Source organism: Dasypus novemcinctus, chromosome 1 (genome assembly GCF_030445035.2).
Source record: "Dasypus novemcinctus isolate mDasNov1 chromosome 1, mDasNov1.1.hap2, whole genome shotgun sequence".
NCBI lineage: Eukaryota > Metazoa > Chordata > Mammalia > Cingulata > Dasypodidae > Dasypus > Dasypus novemcinctus.
This window is the reverse complement of record NC_080673.1, coordinates 157108679-157131819: the sequence shown is the minus strand read 5'-3', so window position 1 is coordinate 157131819 and position 23141 is coordinate 157108679. Positions and strand designations below refer to the sequence as shown.

Genomic DNA, 23141 nt, shown 5'->3' with positions numbered 1-23141 from the left:
TGCTCCATCATCTTCTAGCAAAATGTGATCCTGGATATTTTCTCTGGATTTCTCTTCTGTAAAATGCAGGTAATAATACCTATGTCCTAGGAAAGGCAGTTCCCACCTCCACCAACAGAGTGCTTACTCTACGTAGGCACTAAACTAACATCCTATAGGTGTCAACATTGAGGAGATCGTATTATTATCCCCACTTTGCATATGAAGAAACTGAGTAATAGAGAAGTTCAGTAATTTGTTCAAAGTCACTTAATGGAAAAGCAGCCGAGCCAGAATTCAAGCCTGGGGAGTTTGACTGAGAGTGACACCAGCATAACCATGACACTATCCTTGTCGACGAGATGAAATAAGATAGCAGAGGCAAAACACCTAGTAACTCAGCTCCTTTTCAACCTTTTCCCTCATTCATTCAGCAAATATTTACTGGGCACTCACAGGATATAGATAGAAGGTTCTCTCTCTAAAGATACAACAGCGAAAGGAGGCAAAGTGAGCCAAAGCTGACCTTTATCCCTGCTCTGTTCTGATTCCAGTCTCTACTTCTTGACTTAAAGATAGACAGACAGATGTTCCCTCCATTTGGGGCTCTACTGGGCTTTCTCTCCCCATCAAAACAGCTCAGGAGAGGCTCTAAAACTCATTCTCGTTAAGGTGTAAATGACCAATGTTAGAAGTACACATGTTGGACCACAGTGCTTCTTCTAAAGGTATTTATATGTTTGTAAGGATGCCACTTTGAATTTAAATATACAGAACTTCAAAAAATTTGACTTTTTATTTCGAAAAAATTTCAAACTTACAGGACAGTTGCAAAAATAATACAAACCCAATGCACAGAACTCCAAAACACCCCACCAAGACACCCAGATCCACCAACTTAACATTTTGCCACATTCGCCATATTGTGCTATTATCTATCTATCCATCATTTTCTAAACATTTAAAGTACGTTGTATATATCATGTTGAACACTTGATATGTTCATGTATATTTCCTAAGAACAAGGAACAAAAATACATAGAATTTTGAAAGTGAAATTGCTAGTGTCAGTCACAGGCAGGAACGTTATCTGGGGACGAGGAAAAGGCTTTTCCAACTCACACACAACCATGCATGGCCACACACCCGGCATATGTAAGCAGAGTGGATTATAAACTCATTGACATTCCCCTTGACAAGCTTGGCTCTCTTTTGTAGGCTGAAACTTAGGAGGGAGCCTTTTCAAAAATACTTTTTATTCTTCTTGACTCACTACTAAAGAAAACTGCCTCCACATACAATGGTACAGACCTACCCTGCCAGTACTTTAAAGTTTTATTCTACCTCCCCTAAAGAAAAAGAAGCAGTTGTGAAGGAGGCCAGCATCTGCGTTTATTTACGGGTGCATTCCTTCTGCCCAGCACAGTTGCTAGCTAATGGTTAATGCCCAATAAATAATTGTTGAGTAAATAAAAGACAACAGTGAATGCTTAACAGCTCCCTGGTGCTCCCTTGTTTGGCATGACTTTCCAAGACACTAGAAATCTTTATTTATAGATTGAAGGACTGGATCAAAAGTCATTCCGAAGCAGGTATCAAAGATTACTGGATTCTTGGTCATTCTGAATGCACAGCATCACAGGTCTCCCATGTGTGTGACTGAATAGACAGCTGCTGTCCAACATATACTGTGATTACAGAAGCTATTCCTGAATCATTTTTGCTGATTAACCTTCACAGGAAGCTCATTTGCTCCTTTGAAAAATCTCCGATTTAGGCAGAAACTTACGTATATTAAGAGCCTCTACCAGAAAAACTAAAATGCCCCAGAGATGGACAATGACCATTTGCATGCCAGAAAGTGTGTGGTGATCTCCAGGGGTTGAGGATTTTCGTAGGAAGGAGTTGGAGCACCCCCTCCCAAGGTCTAAATCTGTGCTGCTCTTGTCATCTGCTCCTTACCCTCCAGCAAATATCTTTAATTATATGCCATGGGCTAGTAAATCAAGGAAAGGGCATTGCATCCAGACATAATCTCTGTGCCCTTTAGGAACGGGCACGTCTCCCATGGGTTAGGCAGTGGACCCCTGGTTTTGGCTGGTGTGTGTGTTCTGTCCTGGGAAGGCTCTCCTCTCCTCTAATCTGAGCAAGGCTGCTGTTAGCATTCCTGCCACCTGCAGAGCTTGTACATGGCTACAACAGGGCTCTGCTTCCACCAGGGTGCGCCAGAAGGGAGCAAACGTTAGGAAAAGTAGGCGCCATTCCCCAGGACAGTTCCTAAGGCCACCTTGCATAATAGGGAATAAAGGAACTAGGTGAAAAGCCGTCAAGCCACAGGTATCTGGGAAGCAAAGCTGGTGTCGTGTCCCATCTCTAATGTTTTGAGGTTTACATGAGTGCAATCTCGCATTCATCCTTTGCCAGTCCTATTCTGAGTTTTGTTTAGAATCAATGCACCAAATGAAATGCATTCCTAATGAACGGGGTCATAATAACTGGCAGGTGGCTAGGGATTTTTATTTGAAAGCATGAAAATACACCTTTAGTCAAAGACGGGGATTGTCTCCCAACCCAAACGCTGCAGGCTGGTTTTAAAACAAGGGCTCTCTGGGGTGGGCTGCATTGCATTTACATTTTGTGGCTTTGGAAAAATGACTGGATGATAGAGCCGATCATATAGGTTGGCTACAAATGGCTTCTTTTTAGAAATTTATAGAAAGGCCAAACTCCCTCATTCCCATCACGAGATCCATTTCTTAAGGGTCTTTTCAAGACAGGCACAAGTTAAACCAAATGATCTGGAAGGAGTGACACATTAGCCAGCTTTTCCTTCACATAGATTTCTCTGATAGGACTTTAGAAAAGATTTTCCAGACACCAAACAGGAAAAAAGGAAAAAAAGAAAAAGACGATACGTTGGCTTTTTCATACAGTTTTATTCCATTTGGAAAATTATTTTGAGATTATGCCCTTCACCCATTTGGAGTGTTAAATTATCCTTTTTGTATGTATGCCTTTCTCCTTTTTATAGTTCAATGTCCATTCTTCTAAGGAAATGATGGTCACCAGAGATGTTAGTCTTTTTAAATATACCATCAAAATAAGTTAGCAACCCTGTGTTAGACCCCAGAATGGTTTTATTTTTATTTTTATTTTTGACATTTTACTACTGCCTGCGAAACCTTAAAGTAGGGGGAATAATTTCATTAGAGGATTCATTTGTAAATAACAGAAAACAGGCACTGAGATAATGGGACAGTAAACTGATAAATTTGGGTGGAAGGTGAGACTGGTGCTTGGGTTGGCTGGGTCCTGAAGGGGCACAATGTGTAGGGAAGGGGTGAGAAGATTCTAGAAGCCTCGGAGGCTGGATGGGGCACTAGACACCAGAGGAGACAGTGTTCCCAAGTGTAAGGGGATGCTGAAAAGAAAGGTACCAAATCTATTTCCAGCGCCCTGAAGCCTCTGTTTGCTTTAGGTCAGCATTTAATTTCTTCCCCTCAATGAGCTGAGGTGAGCTAGACTTCGCAGTCTTCTTGCACACAATTCTCCCCTCCCCCAGATCTCAAGTATTTCCCAGAACACTGTTCTCTGTCACCTCAGAGTTCATGACAAACTCACAGATGTCACACCTAAGGCATCTGGTCACGAACAGCCCACCCTGCGATTCAAAGAAGTGCTCGGCAGCAGTACGTGCTGGGTGCCGTGGGTGCCGTGCCGGAAGCTGTGCTCACTGGGTGGCCAGATGATGCAGAGGCAGGTGGGCCTCCACAGCGCCCACTGGAGAGTCAGCAGATAGGCCCTCAGAAGGCATGGACGCCGCTTAGCACTGTGACAAATGGCAGCTGCAGCCATCACTATTTTTACGGACTTTGGGCAATTGCAGGATGGCCGGGGGGAGCGTGGAATGATAGAAAGACAAAAGGAAAGGCATGTATGTTCATGTCCATATTAAGACTGAGTGCAATTTTGGGAAAGGGGATCAACTCCAGTCTCAGGCAAAATGGTGGTGAAAGTGGCCACGTTTGCTTTTGGTTCACGGTCCTCCCTGCTTTTGCCATCGAATCGGTCATCGATTGTTGTGTAACAAATTACCCCAACACTGAGCAGTTTAAGACATTTATTGTCTCACAGTTTCTGCCGGTCAGGAGCCCAGGCATAGCAGAGCTGAGTGTCTCTGGCTCAAGGTCTCCATGAAGCTGCTGTCAAGCTGGGCTGCATGCATCTCCAGGTTCACCTGGGGCTGGAAAATCCATTTCCAAACTCATTCCTGTGGCTGCCGGCAGGCTGGTTCCTCAGCACACGGGTGCTCTATAGACTGCCTGAGTGTCGTCAGGACATGGCACCCGGTGATGCAAGAGAGAATGTGCCTCTTTCTTGTAACCTAATCTCGGAGATGACATTCCAACACTTTTGGCATGTCCTATTGTGAGAAGTGAGTTACTAGGTCCAGTTCACACTCAGGAAGAAAGAGTGCACGAAGGTGTGAATTGTACAAAGGCATGAATTGCACCACAGGGTCATCTTAAAAGTTACCTTCCTTCCCTTCATATCAGCAGTAATAGAAGATATTGTCCAATTAACCCATCAGCAGTGTTGGTGTAGGAATCAAATACAAGGAATAAGAAAGGGTTTTGAAAACAGAGAGACCTGAAAACAGCAGTGATCCATAGTAAAATGGCAGAATTTTGTACCTCATCCCAGATCAAATTATGGAGATGAGCAAAAAATCAGCATTTTGCCAGTAGCAAAGCTGCACTTTATGCACACTGAGGCTTAAGAACCACCCATATAAATTATTTTTTTCCTTCTACTTTACAAATGGGAAGAGAATAAAAAGTTGGAAAAATTAGGTGAATATGGGGTAAAGGGGGAAAGGTGAACATTTCTAGCCCTCAGCTGCCCTACCTAGGCTTTGTCCTCTAAATATCTACCCTGGGCTGGGCCTGTTCTCGGGGCAACAGTTAATTGTGAAAATTATTATTAATTTTAATAATAATTATTATTATTAACCCTCAATGGGGTAGTGCCCTTATATTCCACTCAGACTTTCCTCACCATCCAAAATGATCAATATTCCACCTTCCTGCCTACAATAGCTTAAGAGCCTAGACTTCTATGGCATGGCAGGGGAGGAGGGGGCTAGCAAGCAGCTATTGCAAGAGGTTCCTGAATCTATAGGCTCTCAATAGCCTGACAGACTTCAAATATATCTAATATATCTGTTTTGTTATTTATCAAGTGTATACATACACTCTTGTGACCAGTAACATATAAATTCATTTTTTAAACATTCCTGGATTCATAGTTTCATCTCACCAGCTCATAAAACAACAGATGTGTTTGGTAAACATTTCTGGCAAACATATATAAACATTTTTTATTAGCAGTAATTCACCTTGGTAGCACTGCTTGCCCTACTACCTGTCAACAGTAAATACTCGCTGTTTAACTCAGAAAAAAATGGAGCCATGTCTAGCTGCAGATTATAGCAAAAGATAACAGGCGGTTCTTGCCATCAAATCAAATTATGAGAAGCTGGAAGAGACAGTGACATTTCATCAACTTTATCCCTTTTCAATGCCAGACAGAATGATCCTCAAAATTTTTCCACCAATAGATGGCCTTCTATTTAATCCTTTGGGTAATCTACTCCATATCTGAACCCTCACAATTTTTTATTTTATACATACCCGAATCCTTCTTGTCATAATTTATAACCTTTTCTCTAGTTTTGACCTCATAAGAAATGAAGAGCAGATGCTGAACATAGCTTTTAATATTTAAAAGTTCTATTTAAGGCACTGCTCAGGCTTGTCCTGCCATGGGGTGGAGCTGGGCGGGGGGAGAAAGGACACAGGTTGCTGCTTTTTAGTTTTTTTCTGCTTTGCTCAGTGTCTATTTTTAATAACAGGCAAACTTGTTTTTATCTATGAATAGATCAAGGCTGTAAATTATATCCAGATCAAAACAACTGGAATAGCCTTGTTCATTTTTCACAAATTCTCCCAAGTGTTGGGTTCTACGAGGCAGCTTAAACATATAACAAAAAGTTACAATCAATTTTTCCTAAAGCCACCTAAAAATAATAAATGGAAAAAGTTGACTTTGTTAGCTGACCTTTGATTGCTTTGATCTGATCTGATAGCTCTGTTGAAACTTGGTTCCATAGTTATCCAAAATTCAAATTAAGACAGTATTTTCCATCCTTGTTTTTTAATTATCTGCATGATAAGGCCCTTACTTTCAAGAACTAAAACTGCATATGGGACTGAATAGTCTTCCAAAGTATCTGAAAAATTAACTTCATGTGGCAGCTGTAATTCTGAACCTATTGTTTCTTTACAATATATTGTTGGGATATGAGCAAAAAAGGGAGTCCCTATTTTACATATGGTAACCTGATGTAACACCATAAAATATCATTCTAAAATCAAACACTTTTCAAACTGATTGTGTCTCTACACACAGATTTAAGGACACTTTCTGTTTGTTTTCTTTTGAGTTCTCCATGCTGAACACTTACTAAAAAGCAACTACATTACCGCAAAAGGTTATTTGTATAACCATGCCACAACCTCTGGGGAAATTATCTTCCAAATTTCATAAACCCTGTGCCTTAGAAAAACTTCCTCTAGTGTTCAAGAATAAGTGTCACACCCAGTTGAAAAAAAATGGCAAAACCCATCTTACTTACAGGTGGACAGAATCATGGCTGCATTTCGGCACAGAGTACACAGTCTTCAGTCCTTCCTGCGGTGCTCAAGTCACAAAAACACACGCGTCTCTCAACCGAAATCATAGCTCACCCAAAACGTTTCTCATGGGCAAAGTTAACCCCACCTATTTTCCTGTTCTGAAACCTCAGAGAAGTGTGTGAATGACAACCTAATTAATGGCCTCAATAATATGTACTCAGCTCTGAGGATGGTTGCCATTATTTCCTCATTCCCATTAAACGACCCTAGGTGACTCTGGTTTAAAAAGCACAAAATTTTATGGTGAAAGAGACCTTAAAAATCATCAAGGCAAACTGCCCTTTTTCAACAGAGGAGGAAATGGAGGCACAGATAGGATTAGGGACTTGCCCAAGTTCACAGTTCAGAAGCAGAATTAGATTCTAGGTTTTTGAGTACAGAGTCTAGAATGCTCTATCTTTTCTGGGACCTTATTAGGAAACTTAATTTTGAGGGGAAGAAAGACCAATCTAATAAAAGAACTAAAAGGTGATTGATGGGAAGCGGCTGTGGCTCAAGCAATTGCGCTCCCGTTTACCATTTGGAGGACCCGGGTTCAATCCCCAGGACCTCCTGGTAAAAAAAAAAAAAGGTGTCCTGGACCTTTGCAATGAGGCGCAGGCCCCCACACAACACATCAAAAAGACGATGATGCAACCAGATAGAAAAAAAAAAGGTGACTGAGGCATGGCCAAAAATACAAAAACAAACATCAACAGTAAAAAGTCTGCTTGAACATTTCTCTTCATTCCATTGGAGAATGGAACTAAAAAGCAACGACGTAAGGGAATAACTTTAATAAAGACAGAATATTCACATTGCCCTTCCAATTTCCTGCCTTATAAATTAAGATCTTTTTAGCTTTCTGGGTTCTTATATTTTTATTTCACTTTTTGCCTTAGCTATGCTTTGTTCAAAAGATTTATTTATTCTCCCTGCCTCCCCATTGTTTCGCATTCACTCTCTACTCTCTGTGTCCATTCACTGTGTGTTCTTCTGTGCCCGCTTGTCTTCTCCTTAGGTGGCACGGGGAACCAATTTTGGGACCTTCTGGAGTGGAGGAGAGGTGCTCAATCTCTTGTGCCACCTCAGCTCCCTGGTCTGCTGCATCTCTTATTGTCTCTCTTCTGTGTCTCTTTTTTTGTGTCATCTTGCTGTGCCAGCTCTCTGCACTGACCAGCACTCCACGCAGGCTAGCACTCCTGCAAGGGCCAGCACTCCTGCATGGGCCAGCACTCTGCGCAGGCAAGCTCTCCACTCAGGCCAGCACTCTGTGTGAGCCAGCTCACCACTTGGCCCAGCTCGCCGCACGGGCCAGCACACCACACAGGCCAGCTTGCCTTCACCAGGAGGCCCCAGTAACAGAACCCTGGACCTCCTGTATGGTAGACATGAGCCCAATTGCTTGAGCCACACCTGCTTCCCTATGCTTTCATATAAACACTTCTTTAACAAAAGTTTTTATAATTCATTTAAATATTTTTGAAGAAAATGTTTCCAAACTGTCTTGTTTCCCCAGAAAAATTATGTATGATTGTTAGAGCAGGAGTTATACCTTCTCTTCACTGTCTTCAGCACAGCTCCTCAAGGTAAAAAGGAAAGAATAGGGTGGGACAGCAGAGGGGTAGAGGTGAGGAAGCAGAGAAAAGGATGTCAATGCCATACAACATAGTGTGTTTATGGCAAACTTCTTGAGTGAGCTATACCTGAGTTAAAAGGTTGTGTATGTTTTTATGATGGGGGTACAAACATAAAGATGAAGAGAAATGTAGCAAACGGATTGTGGCAAGATGTGGGGCAGATACTTTACTGTTTTTCCATTGTCATATAGCCTTCAGCAGATGGGGAGACCAGCCAGGATAAAAGAGGTGGCCCTCCTGAGTCACAATGAGGACACACCTTGCATGCTCACACCACACTCAGGAGTGAGCGCACAGGAGAGACCAGGGCAGTGCCCAGGGGAGCTGAGAACTCCCTGAAGGAAGGCTTTGCGTCTTCCCTGACTTTCTACTCCCACAAAATGGAGAATAGTATGTTGGACAATAAGTGGTCTCTACTGTTGATGATGAAGACTGCACCTCTTTTCTCTGGAACTCACGAGGGAGTCAGAAACCCACAAACTCATAGTGGGGTCCATTGTGAGGCTGTAATAGACAATCTCATGGATCCAAGGTCCAAAGTCCAGGCCTCCTGAAAAACAGCTGGGAGGCTGCTTTCTATGCCTCTCTTTCCACTTCTCTCGACAGCTGCCTGGATTCTGGTCTCTACTTTACCTGAGCATCTGCTCCCTTCTCCTCTTTGTCCAGCAACTTCCTTTGTATAATCATAGCTTGTACTCTGCCATAACTTGAGCTTGCACCTGGATCTTCCTTGAGGTGGGGCAGCCTTTGTTGCAAACATCACTAGATCCTTCTGCTCCAGGTCCCCGCCCTCCAACTATAGACAGCATCTGAGCCCTGAGGTAGATTCTTGAGACTCAGAATCTCATTGTTTTCCCCTACTTAGATTTTCCACCCAATTCCAATTAGCAGTGGACATCGTGGACAGAAACGCTAGCCCACTGCTCTCTTGGGGTTTCAATCTGGACAGGCATCCCCAGTACATCATCAGAGTGAAGAGGGAGCATTAGCAAAAGAAGGGGCCAGATGTCTTTCTCTTTGACAGGGAATATTTGATCCCCAAGGCAAAAGGAAATGACCGCAGTAAGGTACACACAGTTTCTACTCCAAAGAAGATCAGTTGAATAGATTACAGAAGTGAAAGTTTCAATTAAAAGACAACTCATGTTTCTTATAAATATATAACTTTATATATTATATATATTTACAAGATATACAGCATACAAATAGGTTTCAATGTAATACTAACAGCAGTCTTGAAAACACAGATGCTTTCAAAACAAAACATGGATACTTATCCAAGGTGGGCTCCTGATTCACCCAGCGCCCATGTTCTAGATAAGTCCTAGGGCCAGGTCACTGCAGAAGTCAAAGGGAAGAGAGGAGTCACTGGAACACAGTTCACATGTCCTTCCCCTTCGCAAACATTCTGGTCATCCAGGGGCACCAGCGAACAAGGCCCTGTGGGCACCCCAAAAAGAGCAGAGCGTGGAGCCCAGTACATAGTGGGCACTGTGGTGCCCTTGAGTAAATAAAAGTGAGTGCCTTTAATCACAATCTCTAAGGCAGCATTTCCACAATCTGGAAGATTCAGTCATCGACTTAGGGTTAAGATCGTTCTAGAAGCAAAGGCTTTAGGTGTTTCCATTTTAGAAGTAAAATAATCCACAACCAAATAAATTAAAAGTTGGCCACAGAGTGCCATTTCTTCTTGGTGCTCTGGAATCTGGGAGCCACCACTCACGTCACCACTTATCTTCCAAAAGTTTCTTCACATTCGACCAGTTCATCTATTGTGCGCAGCAAATCTTCAAAGGAAGGCCTTCCTTCTGCCTTCTACAATTACAAATCAAAGAGAAGCTGTGGGATCCAGACTCCATTTCAAAGTGATTTCTCACTGCTCAAACTCACATAACATAGCATGCTAAAGTGAGACACTCATTGCCTTGAAACCGGAATATATAGTCATCTCCAAGTGAATCTGTCTCTACCCTAATCGATCCGTCAGGTACTGCTGCTAGACTAGTCTTCCTAAAACACTGCTTTCATGTCCCTCTCCAGGAACCTAATAGGGCTCCTGGTTGCCTGCTAAATTGCAATGCCCTCCATAACCCACCCCCCCCCCCAACCCCTACTTACCAATGTCATTTCCCACAAAAACCCTCACATGGACCCTTTACTCTAAGTCAAACCATCTCCACCTGCCTCCTTACCTTTGCTCACACTGTTTCTCTTCCCTAGTACCACTTCCTGCTTAGAAGGTCACTGCCCACCCCTGTGCTCTTGGGAAACATTCTAGCAAGTGATGGAGAGGCACAGGCTTTGGAGTCAGGGCTCTGCTGTTCTGCAGCTAACTGGCCTTGGGCAATCATCATCTTCTAGGGGTTATTTTGCAAATTAAATCTGATTTTTTAAAAATGTAAAGCACTGACTCCAGTGCCTAGCACACAGTACATGTGAGCTCATGTCATTATTATCTTTCAAGAGTCATTTCCATGTCCAATCTCTTCTGAGGTGGCATTTCAATATGTGGGGAAGGAAAACCCTATGAGAAAAAGAACTTGGGGAAATTGGGGTTAAGAGAAAGAAACCCTCTCAGGTGAAAAAGAAAGACTGTACTTCAACCCTACAAGAGATTCACTGAAAGGAAAAGAGCTACTTCTCCAGGCTTATTCCCTGAGTCCATAACTCCGGTGACTGTGGCAGGATTCCCAATTGAGTGTAGGAAGGAACCTGAATTTACTGAGTTAATCATCAGCATTTTCCACTTCTTCACATTCTTCTTCCCATCATCCAGAAAAGAGGTGAAAAGACTGACTTTCTACCTAGAATTTGAAACCACTATGAAACATGGCACCATCTCACTAAGCCCAGGTCCCTAAATATTTTAGAGATTCAAAATGAAAGCATATAAATTTAAAATATAACAACAAAAATAAAAACAACCAAATGAAAGTACAAAAATATTCATACCTCCTGCCAACATCTCAGCATCACCTCATATACGTATTTGGACGCCAAGTTCGGCCGGTAGAGTCGGTGGCCACGAGTAACCATGGTTACCACCTCATAGTTGGTGTTCTTTTCAAAGGGCATTCTGCCTTCAGTGAATATTTCCCACATTAAAACTCCTGAAAAAGGAAAAGGACTACCAAATGACATGGCCACTTCCTCCTCAGGGCAGTCTTGAGGAAACAGTGAAATGGGTCTTACCAAATGACCAGACATCTGACTTGCTGCTAAAGCGGCTGTAATTAAACACTTCAGGTGGACACCACTTCACAGGAAATTTAGCACCAGAAGAGCTGGTGTATTGATCATCCAGAACATACCTAAAGTAAGACACACCGTGGGGTTACACCTCGGAGGTATGATCTGCACTGTGTACATCTTCTTTAATTTTTTTTTTCCCCAACTCAAAACACAGTGACTTGGCTCAGGTCCAACAAGCATCCGGTTGAAGCTTCTGTGGCCACGCCTGGTGCTTTCCATCTTCCTCTCAGCTTTATTTAAGTGCGTGAGATGGATGCATCACAACATTAGTATCTGCACTTTCATTTTTCTGTTATTCTTTTTTTAAGGCAATAGAGGCGGACTATAATAAAAATAGTTTGCAGTTTTTCTGTAGGCAAATTTTGTTCTTTAAGCAAACTTGTTTTTCATCAAAATTTTACCCTGAAGTCCAATATGTAAAACATCTATAGCAGTGCTGGCCTAAAGGAAGTGGCGGAGATATTCTGGAGACCCACTGTGCTTTACCCCTACGATTCCAAGAGCACAATTAGAAAACTACATGTGAAAAAAGCAAATTGCAAAACAAAGTATGTAAACGGCAGCTATATATATATACTTTTGTATCATGACAATTCCACATACACATATGACTATACTATGTAATTTTTCTATGTAAATATACTTATGTCCTTCTAGAAGGACATAAGGTGGTAACAGTGGTTATTCTGGGGGAGAATCTTTGACTAGGAGTCATGGATATGGGGCCTCCAGTTCTTTCTGTAAAGTTTTCAGCATGTATTTACAAGGGTAATGTGTTCATGAGTTGTAGGCGCATTTAAAGTTAATTGCTAAACGTTATCATGAGAAAATATTATAATAAATTTCCCAAGTCACCTTTGCTGATTAGAATAGATGCTGACTCAGCATAAAAGCGAGCTGTTGGCTGGCAGGCAGTGCCACTACGGGCTGGATCAAATTGTTTGTCAGCCAGAGAAATCTATTTAGTGTATGAAATGCGTTTTGGAGGGGTTGGTGCGAAAAGCCCAACATAGGAAAATTGAACAGGTCAAAGTCAAGACTGCCTGTCAGGTAGAGAACATCTTTATACAAAACAAATGAAGAGCCCTGGGTTGCGAAGTCCTGAGAGTCAAAGTTCTGGTCCTATTTCTGACAGTAACAGTTTTCTAACCTCCCAGGCCTGAATTTCCTTTGGAGCTAAACTTGGCCCTGCATGACCCCATTCCTGCCTGCGTTTACCACTCATCTCATTCCCCACATCTTGAGCTGGCTACGGATGGGCCAGCCACCCTGGCCTTCTTTGTTCCTTGATGGGCGAAGGCTGTCCTAGATTTCACAGTCTTGCAATTGTTGTTCCTTCTACCCGAAACACCTTGTGGCAGTCTGATATTACTTATGACTCCCCCAAAAAGAGAAAAATCATGTTTGTGAACTGGTCTGTTCCTCTGGGTATGATACCCTGTGACTGTATTAAATTCAAAGGTTTTAATTACTTGATTAAATCAATTTAGGGCCTTTGATTCGACCACATCAGTAGGGTGTGACTCAGGGCTGAGTCCCCGCCCTCTTGGTGGGCTGAAAAACAGACATTCACAGACAAAGACAGAGAAGGAGAGAGAGTTCCACAGACATAGCAGAGGAGAGAACTTTAATCCTATGGCCCTGGGAAGAGAGATGAGCCAGCCTGTAGCTGAGAGAGAGGAAGGCTGAACCCTCGAAGACATTGTCTGCCATCTTGCTTCAACATGTGGCAACAAACTTTGGTGAGAAAGTAGCCTTGAGTTGGACTCTTCAGGGCCTTGTAACTGTGAGCTTTTACCGCAAATAAATATCCTTTATAAAAGCCAACAGATTTCTGGTATTTTGCATCAGCACTCCTTTGGCTGTCTGATATACACCTTATCCCCATCATATTTTCACCTAATTGACTACTTTCTGCCTTTTGGTCTCCATTCAAAATCCCCATCTCAAAGAGAAATTCTTGGCTGCCTAGACTTAAGGTAGCCACCATCACCCCTGCCCATGCCCATCACTCAGCAGCCCCCTATCCTCATCCGCCTCCACCAAGTCATCTCTATAAAGAAGTCGACAAACTTTCTACAAAGGGACAGAGAGTAAATATTTTGGGCTCTACAATCTCTGTTACAATTATTCAGCTCTATCTTCACAGTGTGAAAGCAGCGACAAACACTTAAATAAGGGAGGCTGTATCCGAGTGGAACTTTATGGAGATTTGCATTTCAGATCATTTTCATGAGTCATAAAACCTTTCGTTTGATTTTTTCCACCCATTTAAAAGCGTAAAAACCATTCTTGGGTCACAGGCTATACAAAAAGAGTTGATGGACCAGATTTGGCCCATAGGTCATGTTTTCTGACCCCTGCTCTTTCATATCATCATTTTTTGCCACTTTTAGTATGCTACCTGAGTAAAAAAAAATTTTTCAGGCCTTATGTTTCTCCTTCCTCCTGAGTGTAAGCTACATGTTGGCAATCACTTGTATGTTTTGTCCTCTGTAATGGCTCAGCCTAAAATATTGCCTGGCACATAGTAGGCACCTAATTATTTATGGATAGATGGACGAATAGATGAATGGACAGAAGGAGGGAGGGAAGGAAAGAAAGGACAAACTAAATACTTTTTAGAGGTCTTTCCTATCGCTCTTTGTAATAACATTACAAAAATTCAGGACTAAAAACATTGCAGATGTGAATAGGCTAAGACCTTTATCCCTAAACACATTTCTGTGAAAACAGTAGATTCTAAAAATCTAACCCACACCAGGGAGAAGTCAGAAAGTAGTGTTATTTAACAGGCTATACCACCACCTAGTGGAGAGAATTATTAACACTGCAATATATACTTTTGTTACTTCAATAATTTTTCTCAGAACAGTTAGGAAGATTTCCTTCCTGCTTGGGTAATGCACTTCATCAATGCACATTATGACCACATTTATTAATTCTACAAGACATAGGAAATCACCAAAAACCACATAATGAAGCATAAACCCATAATTTCTCAAACCAGTTGTTTGAGAAAAGATCAAAACTAACAGTTAAAATGAACTTAGCAAAAAAAGCTTTCAAAATATGGATATTCTAATTAGTTTTAATATATCAAAAACACATTAGAAGCAGGAAAACCAATTCATTCCCCTATACAAAAATGATATTTACTATCAATATTTTGCTAATGGAACAAGAGATATAGTTCCAAAACGGCTCTTAAGTAGGCATCAGAGGAAGATAACACAGTCAAATGGCAAAGAAATAGCCACACATCCTGTACTTTCGAGGGAAAGGTCACACCTTCATATCAATTTTATCCCAAATTTATAGAAAACATTCACATATATTCAACCATACCTGGCCATTCCAAAATCGGATACTTTAACAACTCCTGCATCATTTACTAGACAATTCCTGGCAGCCTGGAAGACAACATTATAATGGTATATTTGTTATAAAGTTCCACAAAAGGAAGAAAATATAAGTTCTGCTTATATTGAATTTAGTGTAATCCAGGTAACATTTGCAGAAGGTGGAATGGCATCTTTATAAATTATTTTACCCCTATATAAATGTCTCCAATGTACATTTGAAAGAACAGGTAAAAACATAGATCAGAAAATCTTACTTGTGGTAAGGCATTATTACATAATCTTTAACTAATTGTCATAACTTGACCAAGGACTAAAACAAGAGTCATCCCACTTTTTTTCCCTCCCATCCTCTTCTTATTAAATTATCCAATTTTCATATTGATAGAGGCAGCATTTCTCAAAATCCTAAATGCAGGTTCTAAGGTGATGGGTGACAAAATTTTTACCCAATGATTTTGGTCAGTGATTGGACATTTCAATACCAAGTAGTCAAAAGAACAGCCTTGTGCAAACATAGTTTGCTTTGCCATTTAGGGTGCTTCTAGTATATCATGACATGAAACACTAAACTGGTCAAATATAATACTGGATTATTTAATCTATGTTTTCTTGCTCATTCCTTGAGGTTACAAGGTTCAAAAAAATTCAAGTGAGGGCATTATGAAGATTTCCCATAATGCCGTCACTTGAATCATCAACATGATTCTTCACCCAGTATTTTAAAAGACAGGACCTTCAGAGTCATTCTTTAAGGGAAAGAGACTACATGACGCCCTTAAATTTGTACACCCTGAGATTGTAATTAAAAGTAGAAATCCTTAAATGAAAGAAAAGACCCCTGGAAAAAGCTAACTTCTTCTAAAATATCTGAATAAAGCTGTTGCATTACAGCTTTATTCTCAAAAGTATGTTTGAGACCCAAAATTGGCTCAGAAAAGTCTGGCCTATAAATCAGCTCCATTTAACATAATGAAAAATTGATTCCAGTGAAGATTTTGAATCTTATCAGAAGCAGGTGATGAAGTTGAAGTGTGGGCCAGAAATAGTTCCCCATTACATATCCTTTAGCTCTTTTCCACACAAATGAGGTCCAAGTCCTATGCCCCTAGCCCAGCCTCACTAGTACTCAAGAGAGAAGAAACTGGGGAGCGGAGGTAGTGGTTGAGTGCCTGCTTCCCATGTACGAGGTCCCAGGTTCAATCCCCAGTACCTCCTAAAAACAAAGAGGCAAACAAACAAACCAAAAACCCAACTGTCACTGGGCAGACGTAGCTCAGTGACTGAGCACTTGATTCCCATATACAAGGTCCTGGGATCAATCCCTGGTACCTCCTAAAAAAGAGAGACGGAGAGGGAGAAGAAGCTGCAGTAATTACAGCAGGTATATGGAGCCAATGAAAAAACACAAAATCCTCCAGACTCATAATTATTCTGTGTGTTATTGGAAAGAAAAATAAATCATCATTGCCAAGGCCATTTTCCCTATGTCCCTTTGTTTTGGATTCAGTCTATTTCTACAGAAAATCTAAAAACCTACTTTAAGTGCACTAAATAGCCACAGATGCTGTGACACACTGGCACCTCTCTAAAAACTTTAGCAATGATTAAGGAATGTTGGCAAAGTAAGTGCTAGGAAATGGCAGCTGGAATTTTGGAGCCTATGGATGTTAAAAAAAAAAAAAAAAAGGTTGACTTGGAATACCAGTTCTCCCACTAACTAGTAGTATAACTCTAAAGAACCTGCTCGACCAGCCTGAGCTGTCAATCTCTTCACCTGTAAATGGGGATCATCAAATGTACTTCAAAGGCAGTTAATAATAATGACTGAGATTTTTTAGTATCTAAGTGCACTCAGTTCACAATGATATGTACTGAATGTACAATCTATGTTTATGAAAATAGTTAATGACATTCAAATACTAGAAGAAACTATAGTAAAACATCAAATGTGTTCAAAATGGAAATTCTGATCATAAAATTTGTTCATTTTTATGTACGTTCATTTATCCATGCACCCACCATTCACTGAACTAAACAGCAAGTATTTTCTGAGAATCTACTTTATTCTAAGTGCTGTGCTAGGTGATAACAGTATATGGAGCATTTATCAGAAACCAGGCATGTTCTCACATTAATTCACATAAATTAGGAATAAATTATTATTCCTAATCAATGGAGTCCCACTCAAGCAAGGCATCTGCAGTCTTGCATGGCCTTGCATTATCTGCTTCCTACTATTCAACAATGAGTAAGAATTATTTGCTTTAAGACACTTACAGAGAAGAAGACGTGGCTCAAGCAATTGGGTTCCTATCTACCATATAGGAGGTCCAGGATTTGATGCCCAGGGCCTCCTGGTGAAGGCAAGCTGGCTCATGTAGCGAGCTGGCTCACATGGAGTGCTGGCATGCGTGGAGTACTGCCCCATGCAGAAGTACTGATTGCCCTGTGCAGGAAAGCTGGCCCATGTGGAGAGCTGGCGCAGCAAGATGACGCAACAAAAAGAGACTCAGAGGAGAGATAATAAGAGACACAGCAGAACAGGTAGCTGAGGTGGCACAAGAGAATGATTGCCTCTCTCCCACTCCGGAAGGTCCCAGGATCGATTCCCAGAGCCACCTAATGAGAATACCAGCAGATACAGAAGAACACATAGCAAGTGGACACAGACAGCAGGGGAAGGGGGATAAATATTTTTTTTTAAAAAAAAGACACCTTATATATATTTACTAAGGGTCTTCACATTCATCATCCCACTGGCTCCTCAGGATGTCCCTTTGAAGCATAGGTATCATGATTATTCATATTTTATAGATTAAGAACCTGAGGCACAATAGTAAAAGAAAGCCACATTCAATGTCAAATTTGGGACTAATGAGTTTACTTAAGTCTCTAAAGACGGTGGCATGGACTGCTGACTGCCTACTCTGACATCCATTTTCTCTTTATGTTGTAAAAGAACCTGGATTTTGAGCTGGGCACATTGCCAATCACCCTTTAGGCAAGGAATAGCCATGTGACCAAGTTCTAGCCAATGTGATGTAAGGGTAGTGTCATGTGGGACTTCCAGGAAGTCTTCATAAGGGAAAGGGGCATGCCCATCTTTCTTTTCTTCCATCTACTGCAGGAACTTGACTGTGATGGCTAAAGCCACTTTTGACTGCAAAGGCACATATCCTAGGAATGAATGGTCTACTTCATGGCACATTAGTCCCAGGTTAACTAACGCAAGAAAATTATTTTCAATGTTAGAGGGAAATCTTTTACCTGGCTTAAACCACTGTTAATTTGACACCTAACACAAACCTACCATAGTTAGGTCAATATCACTGGCACAGAAATACCAAAAATTGCTTTCACCAAAAATGGTCTTAGTGGAGAGGAGCAGTGGTCTGCCACACTCACTCAGACCTTCGTTTTTCATCAGTTTGAAAGTACAAAAAAGAGGAAGGTACTTTGTTCACAAGTTTCAAAATGACAAAGAAATGTTCTCTGTCATCACTAAAACGTGTTAATAACTAATGCTATATATATATATATAGTGTCTTTTGTTTTACAAAGCCCTTTGCCCCAATCATTTAACTTGATCTTTAAAACAGTCTTGTGGGCAAAGCAATATTATAACTCACAATATACAGACAAGGAGTTTAAGAGAGATTAGGTAACTATTCCAAAATATACCAAGGAAATCAAGTCTTCCATTCCCAAGTCCTCAACTTTCCATTATACTTTAAATCTAGAGATAGCATAGCATAGCAGTTATAATGTCAACTCTAGAGCCAAACTCCTGACTCCACAATTTACTCATCCACTCATAAGTTATTTTAGCTTATTTCTATCTCAGTTTCATCATCTATAAATTGAGATATTAATAGTACCCACTTCCTAGGGTTGTTATGATGGTTAAATGAGTTTATGTTGGTAACCTTAGAACAATGCCAGTTTAACACAATTGTTAAACAAAGAAATGCTTTGTTGCTACTGCAGAAAAAATGGGTCCATACTTGATGACAAGAAAGTTAGACCTGAAATATGAAAAAACTCCCAGGTAAGAAGCACATTCTTTTTTGTAGAAGAATTATCTTCAAGGTTTAACAGGGACTCATGGTGCCACAGATATGCTGAAGACATTCATATTTGGGAAAAACAGGTGGAGAAGACAGAAGGAAAGAGGAATGGAGGCGAAAGGGGAGAGAGCAAGACAGAGTGAGAGAGAGGAAAAATAAGTGTTTCCATCAAAATAATTTAGAAACAGTAATAGAAGATACCTTTTTTCTGAAATTTTCAGGAGTTACCATCCACCTCCATTTTTTTCTTAGTGATTTGAAAGAGAAGATAAAATGAAACAAAGGATCTCTCTTACAGTTTCTGCTTATGGTGTGGGAGGCAGAAAAGAGCTTGGAATTTAGTCAGAGAGTCAGGGTAAATCCTAACTTCCCCATTTATCACCTCATGCAAGTCACTTCACTTCCTTGTAACTGTACATTTCTTATCAATAATAAAACAGTGATGGTAATAATATCTGCTGTGATTAGCTATGTCATGTGATTTTTGTGGAGATGAAATGACTAATGCATGAGAACTTGCTTGGAGATACTGAGTAGATGTTAGATTAGTAAAGATCACCTCTTTAAATTTACAGGGCAAATAAAACTTACAAAATTTAAAAGTAATGATGAAACACTGCTGAAGGAAAAAAAGGGGTATTACTACATCATTGCTTCTCAGTGTTTATATTCATTTCCAATAGCTTCAAAACCTTTGCTGACCCAGTGTTACAAAGGACTGCAGCCAATGAGTGGGAATACAGGGGATTTTAAATTACCAGATCTCTGTGGATGAAGCTGTTTCTCTCTAGGTATTCCATCCCTTCACACACATCCTGGCACATGCTCAGCAGCACGTCTCTACTAAAATCCCCTTGTCTCTGTCGGAGAAAATTCAGAAGGCAGCCCCTCTCCATGAACTCAGTAACGATGTAAATTGGTTTCTGCTGAGTGCACACACCATAAAGCTGTACTAACTTCGGGTGTGTCAGTTTCCTGGAATGAAAGACATGTATGCACATGGTGACTACAGGAAAATAAACCAACATAGGCATTAGCTAGTCAGGGGCCACTTTTAAAAAGGGGAACCAGAAAGAAGACAGAAACTTACATCATCACTTTAGCTTCTTCTATAAAGTCCTCCTCACACATCGCACCTTCCCTAATAGCTTTGATTGCTACTTTGTACTGGGCTCGCCATTTGCCAAGCCTCACAACTCCAAAGAGTCCACTCCCCAATTCCCTCATAAAGGTCAGCTCAGAAGGATTAATCTCCCATTTTTCTGTAAGACAGATGGGAAAAGTGATAAGACTTAATAAAGAGTACATAGCATGAATCAGTGGGAAAAAAGAACTATAACTGGGAAGGTGTGGCTCAAGCAGCTGGGCACCTGCCTACCACACAGGAGGTCCCAGGTTTGGTTCCTGGTGCCTCCTAGAGAAGATGAGCAAGACAGCGAGCTGATGCAACAGGCTGGCATGGCAAGCTGACGCAACAAGATGTCGCAGCAAGATGACATAATGAAGAGACACAATGAGAAGGGAGTGGAGGTGGCTCCCTCACATCTGGGAGGTCCGGGGTTCGGTTCCCAGTGCCTCCTAAAAAGAAGATGAACAGAGAGCAGGCAACAAGCACCAACAACAAGGGGGAGGAGAATAAATAAATAAAATAAATTTTTTTTTAAAAAAAAGGAAAAGAACTATAACCAAGATCAACCTCAAGTTACTAGATAATACAATCATTATTGAAGCACAGGGAAAAAACTTGACTTATATCTAAGCTGCAAAGGGTGGCTTTCCACCCTCTGGGGAGAATGGTGCCCTCCTAAGTTGTGCAGTACAACCAGAGTGAACAGAGGAAGGCAAGAAGAGGCTGCAAAATGAGCCAATAATGATCCAATAATGATATAGTTTGCAAGTTAAAGGCACTTTTTTTTTCTCTAAACAAACATTTTCCCCTTTACCACTCTTCCTCTCAGGTTTTTTTTTCTCTTTCAATTCTAGCAAGTTAGAAAGAATTCAACTTGCTTTTGTCCAAAGCAACAGAGACAATTAAGTTTGATGCCTTCTTTATTACCTTCAGCCTTATATTCCTGTGAGTAACTAACAAAGACATGAGAACCAGGAATGAGTTTGATTTATTTTAGATATCACATAATAAATGCTTATTTTTCACTGGCAGAAAAGTTTCCATTGACTCATGAATAATGGTAAAAATTAAAAACCTAGGGTCACTAAAGCCATAAGTAAAATCATCTAACAAAACCCATACTTTAAACTTTCAAAAAACAGTTCCACTATGTGAAATTCTAAACACCCAAAATTGTCTTTGGCAATGGATTCTTTTGATGGAAACTTAGACAATGCCACTCTAAACTAAGAGTTACCGTAGCTGAATCCTGCAGTGGTTGGTGCGCTCTTTCCCTTTACAGTAACTGGGTACCGCAACCTTGTGACAAGCCCTGGAAATGGAAATGGATATTGCAGTCATACACATTCTTAATCATCCTGCAGAGTTAAGTGCTAAACTGGAAACCTGCTTATGAAAGTCATTCATTTATACATGCACTGGTCATCCTCTGTATGCACATTCAGCACTGTGCTACACACCAGCAAGAAATCAAAAGAGAGAAGACAGGAAGGCAGGTGGGGAGGCAGGAAGGGAGGAAGGCAAGAAGAAAGATGATGATCCTATTCTCTGAGATGACAATCTCACATTTTTATTGAACATAAAAAAGTAAAACCCATCTATGTTTTCCTTAACTTACAAATACATTTTCTTTTATCTACTACAGTGTTTATCCTGCTAATTCTGCCTGTTCATAATAAGATGTTACAATGTTTCTAACAGTTATCAGTCATTATTTCATATTCTTTTCCTGTATGAGATACGAACAATGAAAGAGAATCATACTAGTCTGATAAAAATAAGAGAAATTCCCTTGACGTAACAGTATTAGGAACCTTAGCATAAAAATCAGGCTTTACAATATCAGCAAATGGAATATCAACTACCGGATAGAGGTGAGATTAATTAAGTCCTTTAACATTAGTCACTTACAGTGCTATCTAAGATGAAAAGGCAGGTGCCTCTCCTATAAACAGCCATGACGTACGCTGTATTTGTTCTATTGGAGAATATCTCAGAGTAATTTAAAATTGTTATTATTCTCTGTCTCTCCCATAAGGAGGGAGATCTGGGAGAGTCAGGATCAATGACTGCAATACACTGAATAATGTCCCTGAAAAAAGACATGTTCTTAATCTTAATCCACATTCCTGGGCATGTAAAACCATTGTAAATAGTATCTCTGAATATGTTAAGGGGAGAAAGGGTATGGACTCATTTGGTGAATAGGGTTTGTTTTGTTTTGTTTTTTTGTGTTATGGGGGCCAGGGATTGAACCCTAGACTTCAAATATGGGAAGCCAGCACTCAACCACTGGCTACATCGGCTCTCCTGGTTCGGTTTTCTCGTTTGTTTGCTGGTTGGTTGTTCTTTTGTTTTCAGGAGGTACTGGGAACTGAATCTGGGACCTCCCACGTGGGAAGCAGGTGCTCAACTGCTTGAGCCACATCTGCTCCCCTGTGAACAGGATCTTTCAAGATTCCATTTAGGTGTGGCCAACTGGAAGCAGGGTGGGCCTTAATCTGGATTACTGGAGGACTTATAAGGATACCCCAGAAGTCACAGAAGCCTGAAAGGAGAGGACATCACCAGGTGAGGGGAAGCAGAAGAAACCCCAAGGACTGCTGGCAGCCAGCTCCAGAACGCTACAGACTCCGGGAGAAGACAAGTCTTGCAGATATCTCGATTTTGAATTTCTAGCCTCAAAACCATGAGTCAGTAAATTCCTATTGTTAAACCAAAACCAGTTTGTGGTTTTTGTTATAGCAGCCTGGCAAACTAAGGCAATGACTAGGTAGCCCACAGCAGCCTCTCCAGAGCCTGGCACAGTTCCTGGTATGGAGCAGGTACTTAATACATGTTTGTAAATTAATTAATTAAGATAGTGGTAAACAATGAAATGTAGAACACAAAAGAAGAAACTAGGGGAATGTGAAAATAACAAAAGAAATAACAGACTAAAAGATATGAAAAAGTTCTTTGGGGATAAATTA

The 23141-nt window shown here is 40.8% G+C and overlaps 2 protein-coding genes across 4 annotated transcripts in view; both read right to left on the bottom strand.

The window, feature by feature from the left end:
* TXK (TXK tyrosine kinase) overlaps window positions 1-6748 on the bottom strand; it is a 72955-nt gene extending 66207 nt beyond the window's left edge. The window contains exon 1 of one of the 2 annotated variants that reach the window (XM_004469761.3): window positions 6677-6748. In XM_004469761.3, the coding sequence (XP_004469818.1) occupies window positions 6677-6692 (16 nt within the window). In that variant the 5' untranslated portion in view covers window positions 6693-6748. The remainder of the gene's footprint in view (window positions 1-6676) is intronic. The other variant, XM_004469760.3, reaches the window with a different exon arrangement.
* Window positions 6749-9502: 2754 nt separating this feature from the next.
* The window catches only part of TEC (tec protein tyrosine kinase), a 118438-nt gene continuing 104799 nt past the window's right edge, over window positions 9503-23141 (bottom strand). For both annotated transcript variants that reach the window (XM_012529526.4, XM_004469762.3), the window contains 7 exons: window positions 21407-21481; window positions 20131-20302; window positions 19799-20015; window positions 14957-15021; window positions 11549-11667; window positions 11309-11466; window positions 9503-10171 (listed from right to left, as the gene is read on the bottom strand). In XM_012529526.4, coding sequence (XP_012384980.1) covers window positions 10088-10171; window positions 11309-11466; window positions 11549-11667; window positions 14957-15021; window positions 19799-20015; window positions 20131-20302; window positions 21407-21481 — 890 coding nt within the window. In that variant the 3' untranslated portion in view covers window positions 9503-10087. The remainder of the gene's footprint in view (window positions 10172-11308; window positions 11467-11548; window positions 11668-14956; window positions 15022-19798; window positions 20016-20130; window positions 20303-21406; window positions 21482-23141) is intronic.